At 43.9% G+C, this 10505-nt stretch overlaps 1 protein-coding gene across 1 annotated transcript; it reads left to right on the top strand.

Annotated features, from left to right (window-relative positions):
- The first annotated feature begins 2897 nt into the window (after positions 1-2897).
- Positions 2898-9510, top strand: LOC126048606 (protein NYNRIN-like). The gene is made up of 2 exons (XM_049823830.1): positions 2898-4886; positions 5516-9510. Exon 1 carries the CDS (start codon positions 3299-3301, stop codon positions 4184-4186), a length of 888 nt encoding a protein of 295 aa, XP_049679787.1. The 5' UTR covers positions 2898-3298; the 3' UTR covers positions 4187-4886; positions 5516-9510.
- Positions 9511-10505: the final 995 nt, after the last annotated feature.

Raw genomic sequence — 10505 nt, 5'->3', positions numbered from 1 at the left:
TGTACTCTGGCCCGTGTTCGGGTCCTCCGAGGATTGGGTGTGTCAACAAGTAAACATATGGGTAAACAATAAGAGACCACCAGCCAGCCCAGAGGAGAGTGAATATGCTGCCTTATGGATTCCCCAATGTTGGGAACCGTCATTCCTCTTTGCCTTAAGGGAAAACAGACCAGATAAACCTTGAAAAGATGATGAGGAGCCCCTTTGGCCCCCTCCCTATGCCCCTCAGCCCCCTCCACCTCAGGACCCACCCCAAGGCCAGGAAATGGCCCAGGCCCAGGAAGGGTCAGATTCGGAACCCCGGCACCTCTCCCAGAAGGTCTACACATAATAGAATAAGGCGAGGAGAGGAAAGATTGTTTCCTCTTCGGGAAATGTTAGTGCCTGGTGGGGATGGACAGGGGGGAACGGGAACAGGGTATGTGGCAGTTCCCATTAATACAGGGGATGTAAGGGAATTTAAGAAGGAAATGGGGAGTTTGTTAGATGATCCTCTGGGGGTAGCCGAGAGGCTGGATCAATTCTTGGGACCAAATTTGTACACGTGGGATGAATTACAGTCTATCCTGGGCATATTATTTACCGTAGAAGAAAGGGACATGATTAGAGGGGCTGGGATGAGCGTGTGGGACCAGCAACATCAGGCTGGCCCGGCGGCGGATCAAAAATGGCCCTTAAATCGGCCAAACTGGAATAATCAGGATCCGGCTCACAGGAATAATATGTCAGACTTGAGAACAATTATAATTCAGGGGGTACGGGAATCTGTTCCCCGAGGACAGAATATTAATAAAGCCTTTAGTGAACAACAGAAAAAAAGATGAGACCCCGACAGAATGGCTTGAAAGATTAAGGAGAAGCTTCCAGTTATATTCTGGGGTAGATCCTGCCACTCCTGTGGGACAAGCGTTGCTGAAAACTCAGTTTGTGGCCAAATCATGGGGAGATATTAGGAAGAAGTTGGAGAAAATTGAGGACTGGCAGGAGTAGGGGTTGGATGAATTACTTAGAGAAGCTCAGAAGGTGTATGTGAGGCGAGAAGAGGAAACTGAAAAGCGACAGACGAGGCTGCTGGTTGCAGCAGTAAGAGAAGGACAGAAGGGTGTGATAAGGAGACCCGGTAGGCCTGGTGGGGGAGATAAGGAAAGAATCGAGAGGAGAGGAGAGGAGATAAAGCCGTAGGATGTTTCTATTGCGGGGAAAAAAGGACACATGAAGAGAGAATGTAGAAAAAGGATTCAGGATGAAAAAGCGTTCCTGGAGGATTAGCGGGGTCAGGGGCTCTATGTGCTGAGGACCCCTGGTAAGAAAGAGCCCTTGATAACTTTAAAAGTGGGTCCTCAGCACCAGGAGGTGACCTTTCTTGTAGATACCAGAGCTGAAAGGTCTACTGTACAATCATTACCTTCGGGATGTAAAATATCTGGCGATAAAGTTAATGTAACTGGAGCAAAAGGGTCCCCATTATAAAAGATGTGGCAGTGGAATCAAGTTGCAGATACAGAATCGGAACGCTGTTGTTAGTACCTGAAGCGGAATATAACCTATTAGATAAGGATTAAATCGTAGAAATGGGGATTTGGGTGGATGTGGAAAAGGAAGAGTTAAAAATCAGGCTTTGTCCCCTTACAGAGGTGGACGAGAAGCAAATTAACCCCGAAGTGTGGTATACTCCCGAGACAGTTGGAAAACTGGATATTGAACCATTTGAGGTGGTTATTAAGAACCCCGAGATTCCAGTGAGAATTAAACAATATCTCTTATCTAATGAAGGGAGAAGGGGACTAAAGCCTGAGATCGAGAGACTATTGGGAAAGGGGGTACTCAAACCCTGCATGTCCCCTTTTAATACCCCGATTTTACCAGTAAAAAAATCCGATGGTAGCTATCAGTTGGTGCATGACCTAAGGGAAATCAATAAACGGACTGTCAGCCAGTTCCCAGTAGTGGCAAACCCACACACCCTGTTGAGTCAATTGGGGCCCAAGAACCAATGGTATAGTGTAATAGATTTTAAGGATGCATTCTGGTCATGCCCTCTAAAGGAAGAATGTAGAGACTATTTTGCCTTCGAGTGGGAAGACCCAGACACTCATAGGAGACAGCAGTTAAGGTGGACTGTACTTCCCCAAGGGTTTACGGAATCCCCAAACTTATTTGGACAAGCCCTAGAACGGATTCTACAAGAATACCAGCTGCAAGATGGGGTTGTGCTAGTATAGTATGTGGATGACTTATTGTTGGCAGGAGAAAATCAAGAGACAGTCAGAAAAGAAAGCATACGGGTGTTAAATTTCTTGAGCCTTCAAGGCCTCAAGGTATCACGGTCAAAACTACAGTTTGTGGAAGAGGAGGTAAAATATTTAGGACACTGGATAAGCAAGGGGACTAAGAAGTTAGACCCTGAATGAGTAAATGGGATTTTATCACTGAAAGCCCCGAGGAGTAAACGACAGATTAGACAATTGTTGGGGCTATTTGGGTATTGTAGACAGTGGATCGAGAACTTTAGTGCGAAAGCGCAATTTTTGTATCAAAAGTTAACTATGGATGGATTGCTTAAATGGACCCAAGAGGATGAAGAGAGATTAGAGTCTCAAGGCCGACCTAGTTAACACCCCTGTCTTGAGTCTGCCTGATGTGAGGAGACCCTTTTATTTATTTGTGGCCACTGAGGAGGGGACAGCATATGGGGTTTTGACCCAGGAGTGGGCAGGGAAAAAAGAAACCCGTAGGGTATATTTCCAAATTATTAGACCCTGTCAGTAGAGGGTGGCCCACCTGTTTACAGGCAGTCGTTGCTGTAGCCCTGATAGTGGAAGAAGTGAATAAGGTAACATTTGGAAGTGAATTAAGGGTGTTCTCCTCCCATAATATTTGAGGACTTCTCCAACAAAAGGCTGAAAAATGGATCACCAATGCTAGGCTTTTAAAATATGGGATCCTAATCCATTCCCCTAAATTGGAGATCGGAACAGCGAGCTTGCAGAACCCGGCGCAATTTTTGTATGGGGGTCATGAAGAAGAGTTAACACATAATTGCCTCCAAACCATTGAAGAACAAACAAAAATTAGGCCAGATCTAGAAGAAGTAGAATTGGGAGAGGGAGAAAAGTTATTCGCTGATGGGTCATCTCGAGTAATAGCAGGGAAAAGGAAGTCAGGATATGCACTTGTGGACGGGGGGAGCCTAGAAGTAAAGGAATCCGGACCCCTCAGTCCTAGTTGGTCGGCGCAGGCATGTGAGTTATATACAGTACTTAGGGCATTGGAACTTTTAAAGGACAAAGAAGGAACCATGTACACTGATTCAAAATATGCGTATGGAGTGGTACACACTTTTGGAAAAATTTGGGAGGAATGGGGACTTATTAATTCTCAAGGAAAGGATTTGGTTCATGAGAAACTGATTGTCAAAATTCTACAAGCAATAAGAGGGCCCAAGCGAATAGCTGTGGTACATGTTAAGGGACACCAAAGAGGAACGACCCCTGAAATTCGAGGGAATAATCTTGCTGACCAAGAAGCCAAGGTGGCAGCACTACTTGCTGTGACCATCACCCCGCCGGCAGGTGAAACGCCGGCAAGAATCCTAAGCCCACAGTTTAGTAAACCAGAAATGGATAAATTGAAGGAAATGGGAGTAGTGGAAAAAGAGGGTAAATGGGAACTACATGATGGGAGACAGATGTTACCAAAAGCACTAACATGGAAAATAATGAAAGGTATGCGCTCAAAGACTTGTTGGGGTGTCCAAGCGCTGGTTGCTCAATTCGCAATAAAGTACATGTGTATTGGGGTTTATAATGTAGCCAAGGGAATCGTACAGGGGTGCCTAACGTGTCAGAGGATCAATAAGCAGCATCTTAGAGAAAAAGTACAAGGGGGACGGGAATTGGCACGCCGACCATTCGCCAAAATACAGATTGATTTTACTGATCTCCCTAAAGTAGGGCGATATAAACACTTACTTGTATTGGTAGACCACCTCACTCATTATGTCGAGGCGTTCCCTACTCCTAGGACAACTGCCAATACAGTGGTAAAAGTACTTTTAGAGCATATCATACCGCGATATGGAAATATTGAAACTATTGATTCAGATAGAGGCCCACATTTCATTTCCAAAGTAGTAAAAGAAGCTCTAGCCCCCTTTGGAACTAAATGGGAGTTCCATACCCCTTGACATCCCCAAACCTCCGAGAAAGTAGAATGAATGAATGGAGACATAAAGAAACAATTAACTAAGTTAATGATAGAAACCAAAATGTCATGGGTAAAATGCTTGCCAATTGCTTCATTAAATATTCGGACTCAGCCCCGAGCGGATACTGGAATTTCTGCATTTGAAATGTTATATGGCATGCCCTATGATATGGAATGCCCAGCCAATTACCCTACTTTAGATGAAGATAGTATTAACCCTTATATTGTTCAGCTGATGAAAAGGAGAGAGCGATTGCGAAAGAAGGGAATGGTGGTACAGAGGCCACCCCTAGATATATCCATACATTCAGTGAAGCCAGGTGGTGTGGTATTAATCGGAGCCTGGAAAGAATCCTCTCTCACTCCTAGGTGGGAGGGGCCCTTTCTTGTTTTACCTACCACAGAAACTGCTGTCCGGACTGCAGAACGAGGATGGACGCACGCCTCGCGAATTAAAGGACCTTTACCCAGAGATCAGTGGGAAGTAGCAAAGACTTCAGAGGACTTAAAACTAGTGATAAGGAAGAAAAAGGAACTGCACAAATGAATGAATCCTTTTGGAAGAACGGTAAAACCTAGTTTATACCAGTGGTTCCAGGTGTCACCTGGAGATAATTTAGAGGTGGTGAACTTTACTCCTTGGTGTACAGAACGGATACCTCATCAAACTGGCAGAGCTGGTGTGTATGTATATATATATATATATATGTATAAAAATTAACAGGAACTCCTCAGTACTTACCTTTTTGTTGTGAAGTGGAGACTGAAGTTCCTAGACCACCGGAATATTTTAGTGGGATTCCGTGTTTAAAGCATCGTAACCACAACCATTGGAGTTGGGTGTTTTGTAACTGTGTAAGGTACGGTCAGAAATGGTATTGCAGTTCTAGAAGGAGACATTATTATTGTATGAAGTGTCGAGAGTACTAATTCCCCCATGGAAACCAATTGAATAGAGTGGAAATTAATGGACTAATTTGTGGGTGGGAATTATTAGTACCTGAAGCCTGGGAAGTATATGAGAACGATTGGCCTGAAACTATAAGGCGGTGTGCTATCAGAATCGCGTGGAAGCCAGCTAGATGCATCACTAGAATGGCTTCTGCTCTTAAATAAAATTTGTGTAAGGAATGCTGGTGGACACACCGCAGGAACAGCCACCCATTTAGGGACGGCTATACACAGTGTACCCAAAGGAGAAGGGGACTAAACACGTCTGCCTTATGGGGGGGCAGTAGCTACGGGAAATCCCTAACCAACCCAAAGCTCCTATAACCCTGAATCCTGCGAGTGTCTTGTCATTTCCTAGGTAATATAAAATATTCTGCACAGTTCCCGTGGAGGAGCTAAATCCCGTAAGGGCTTTGCAAGTGGAAAACACGCCCTTAAGAAGTACAACTGCTGCCGAGAAGATGAGAAACCTCACTGCTCCAGGCACCAGAGTCGGCGAAGTAGGCAGAGGCGTATGGAAAAGAGAGTGTGAGTACACCGTGAGATCATCGGCGGGTAATAGCGAGAAACAGACACTTCGAGAGGAAGAATGGACTCTGGGAACCCGACCGGGTATGTCCTGGCAAAGAGATAATTGGGAATTGACATCGACACCTATTGGTGTTCCTTGGGGAACCCCACCAGCAATCCGTGTTTGGATGATGTTACTGTGGTATTTGCTTGTTGGGCCTACGGTATCTGACAATGTCAGCCATCAACCCTTCAAATGGTCACTAATACAATTAGAACACTCAGTTGTCATACAAAACAGAATTACCCCGGGCGCTCCCTCTTTCACGGCCCACTTGAGTTCCCTAGTAAGGTCATACCATGGATGGGCCCCCATTGATGAGAGTACTCGCAAGTATACAGTTCAGCGTAAAGCCTTTTATATGTGTCCAGCTAACAATCCAGGAAAAGAATATTGCAATCACCCAGCTGAATATTACTGTGCATATTGGGGCTGTGAAACAATAGCATCAGAATGGGCACCAGGGGGAGGAAAAGACCAATTTTTAACTGTAGGATGGGGACCGCCAGGATGTCAAAAACCCACCTATGGGCCTCAAGGTTCGGTTCAGGGAGGCACATGTTGGCATATTTATCTTAACATTTCGAAACCTGAGGATCTAGGATGGACTACAGGGAGAACTTGGGGAATCAGGTTTTGGGAACCAGGCACGGATACAGGGGGAATAATTTTAATAAGGAAAGAGCCGGTGCCCAATGAACCCTCTGGTGTGGGACCAAATCCAGTCATAGCAGAGGAAGATAAGTAACAGTATTGTACATACTGTTACAATCTTTCCTAACATAAACGTCACTGAAAATAACACCCTGGGCATATCAACAAAAATCAAACCCTCGACTCTTGCACCCGGAGTCAGCCCATTGTGGGATATGCTTCAAGCCAGTTATCAGGTACTGAATGCCACCTACCCTAATATAACTGAACATTGTTGGTTATGTTACAACATTCGGCCACCCTTTTACGAAGCTATTGGGGTGGACAGTAGATTTAAGAAGGCCAACGGAACAAATCCAGCTCAGTGCTTGTGGAATAAAGAATCTGGACGTAAGCAAGGGATAACAATGTCCCAAGTATCAGGAAAAGGAAAGTGTATAGGTAATGTCCCAAAAGACAAATGACACCTGTGTAACACAACTTGCAAATCAGGAGAAATAACAGCTGAGTGGTTAATTCCTGCAGATAATACTAAGTGGATTTGTTCCCAAACTGGGGTTATACCTTGTATATCCCTAAAGGTCTTTAATTGGACAACTGAATATTGTATACAAGTAGCTGTGATACCTAGGCTTATTTACCATCCCGAAGATTTCGTTTATGACTATCAAACTACTCAGGCCCATCACATACAAAAACGTGAGTCCTTTACAGCCCTCACGGTGGCAACCCTCATGGCAGTCGGAGCTGCTGGAGCCGATACAGGAATAACCTCCCTCGTACAACAAAATCAAAAATTTCAATCCTTAAGGGTAGCAGTCGACGAGGATTTGGCTACGATAGAAAAGGCCATGACAGCCCTAGAACAGTCTGTTAGGTCTTTATCAGAAGTAGTATTACAAAACAGACGGGGCTTAGACCTAATGTTTGTGCAGCAGGGGGGGTTATGTGCAGCCCTACGGGAGGAGTGTTGTGTATATGTTGACCATACTGGAGTAGTTAGAGATACAATGGCCAAGCTACGGGAGGGGTTAGAAAAACGAGAAAAAGACTGGGAAGCACAACAGAGCTGGTATGAGTCTATGTTTAATTATTCACCCTGGTTAACCACCCTATTGTCAACTATTACAGGACCTCTTATTTTTTGATCTTATTTTTGACTTTTGGGCCATGCATTTTTAATAAGTTGATTGCTATTGTTATTGGAAGCTGCACACTTAATGCTGCTACGAAAGCAATATGAACAAATCGGGGACAGAGGAATTACTCCTATCCTCGGGCGAGCAAAAGAAGCATTGGATCGATTTAATGAACAAAATCAGGATAAAATAGAAAAGGGGGGATTGTAATGAACAGGTTAACCTTGTTCATGAAATCACACGTGGAGGTAGGGACATTCTTCGATTATCTAAAACCCGAGTATCCCGTTAAGAAAACAATTGCATACTGATGATTAACGTATGTAGAAAGAGGTTTTACAGAGCATGAGTGGGACTTAGGTCACCTAAAGGACAGCTGAGGAAGACTTCGGCCTTCATCCCAGCAACCACCAGAAGGCAGATTACGACCACCTAACAGCTGACGGCGCAAGCGCACACAATGCCGAAGATACCAGCCGCCACGTATACAGGAACTAGAGACTGTATAAATAAAGAGACTCTTCCCCATTTTCGGCGCAAGCTTTTGGCGGAGCACTGTCTCCCCGGCCGCCCAGCGCTGTTTTGCTCTCTTATCGCTTGCTAGTAAATTCGATCTTTTTATTTAATACAAATTGGCTCCTCCAATTTTTCACAAGCGTCTATAACGCAAAGGACTTCCAGAAGTATCTAGGACCCCCAAGGAGTACATGCTGCGTTGTTCGACCATGCCTTGAAGAAATGAACTGTGTTAAGTATGTGCCCATCACTAACTGTGAGCTGAATTAAGTAACACCCAAGTACCAGAAAGCTTGCCTCACCTGCATGGGGAAGGAGTTGGTTCCTTGATTCGACATTTTTATAGAACCAGCCCCAATGTCATCCTAAACTAAGAATTTCTATTTCAGAAAGCCTAGGCAGAGAAAGAGGTAGGGCAGCTGTACAAGAGAAGGACTGGCTATTTATCACTGTGTGGGATAGAAGAAATCCTGTCCCAAAAAAGGGCTCCATGGATTGGTTTCCTGACAGAAAGCAGCGCGCCCCCTTGGCCCCCAAACAATACGGGAATTGAAATAATTGCTACTCGGTTATTTACCAGCAGTGTTTCTGGATCAAAGCCCTGCTACAGCCTGAGCTCAGGGAGTTTCAGGTTCAGATCTTGATTCTCATCCTTGCATTTCTCCACCGTGCTGAACCTGCTTCTTTGAAACTGCTGGAGTTTTGGGTGTGTTAAAAGGAGTTTTTTTTCAGGGCAGAGATGAATATAAAGGCTGTGCAGAAAGGAGTGTGAAAAATTGCATAGGTTCAGATGCATTCAGTTCCCTTGTATTTAGGACTTAAACCTGCAGTAATTTAGCATGTATGATGCACGTGTACATAAAATTCTTTCATAAAGACTGATGGGTACTTTTGCTGTATGCAGACTCATATACCTTTCAAACCTCCGCTCTCCAGCTTTCCCTCCCAGGTTATTGGAACAAGGTGACCCTCTGTGGTTACTAGTCGGAGGTGAGCGACCTGCTTGTTTATGGGATCGAGAAGGACCCAGCACACTGATGACTACTGGAGTGGGATCTGGGAGAAACTAGTTTAAAGCCACTTTAAACTAGCTTTTTTTTCTGCCTGAGCTGACCCAGAGAATAGGGAGCAGTTTTGACCCGTTGTACGTAGCCTGGTGCATCCTGACAGTAGTAATACTCTGTATCCTGTCCTGCTGGGGACGGGAGGCGACTCAAAGCCATTCTCGCAGGAAACAGCCTTGTGCAGCCATGATGTAAACAACACAATATACATTACTTTTGAGCAGGCACCACTGGCTGAAAAGATTTTTTTTAAAAAATCCTTTTCCTGTGTTTATAGTAACAACAGGACTTGTTGTGAATGAAGAAAATGTAAAAGAGTTGAATTTGACACATATGTGTTTGCCAATCTTTTTGCATGTTTGCTTTTAATTCTTTTGGGGGGTTATTAAATGAAATTTGGCTTCCTTTTCTAGCTACTAGTTTTACTTTCAGGCCCTAGGACAAAAGGCAAATTTTAAAATATTTTCCTTTATAGTGTTTGTTGGACTTGAGATAAGGACCACAAGCATTAGGGGTATTTTTGCTTCTATGTATATTTGTGTACGCATTTATTGTTTGTATAATAATTGTGTTTTCAACCAAGTTTGTCGCTCTGGTGTATATTTCATCCTATTCAGTCAAACCTGTTTTTTTCTGGCTTCTTCTTGTGGTCGTACCGGTGTGTGTGTGGCCTGATATTTGAAAAAATGAGTTCTTTAGCTGGACATGTATACTAGGATTTCACGTGGCCTTGGGTAGATCTGCACTGATGGGCTCAGTCTAAGACACTGTAAAGGAGGCTTGAGCAATTTTAGGAAGTGCTGAGGATCCTCCCTTTGAAAAGCCTGCCTTTTATTTAAGGATGGGTCATATCAGATTCTTGGGAGCTTATGAATCCCTCGTGCTGTACATCTCAAAGCCCCTGGCTTTCTGTCCGTGACATGTGGTTGTCCCTAACAACAGGCAGATAAAACCCGAGTTAATGGTGTAAGAGCTAAATTAGCTTACAGATATGTGCATTTTATTGAGATAATTGTAGGAGATGCAATATGCTCACTAAGAAATGTGAAGACAGCTGAGATTTACAGGCACGCCTTATGTTCATGTAAAGAAAAATTTGGGGGTATGGTGTTTAATTTCCTGAAAACAACGACATGAGTTGGAAGCTGAACATCAGAGTAGCTCATGAAGGATCTCAAAAGGGAAAACAAATGCCCCAGGGAACAAATATTCTGTATGTATCTTTTTTTTCTTCTTCTTTTTTTTCAGTGGAGCTTTTGTTTAAGCCTCTCTTTGCATCCTAGCTTCTTTACTCAACAACTCCGAAGTGGATTTAAAGTGTATACTCTTTTATGAAAATGTCTACCTTAATTTTACTCAGAGCAATTTAAGAAAGAAAATCCCCTGACATCCTTTGATGTTTAA

Source organism: Accipiter gentilis, chromosome 20 (genome assembly GCF_929443795.1).
Source record: "Accipiter gentilis chromosome 20, bAccGen1.1, whole genome shotgun sequence".
Lineage (NCBI taxonomy): Eukaryota > Metazoa > Chordata > Aves > Accipitriformes > Accipitridae > Astur > Astur gentilis.
The sequence above is the reverse complement of the archived record's forward strand: the minus strand, read 5'-3'. Positions and strand labels throughout refer to the sequence as shown.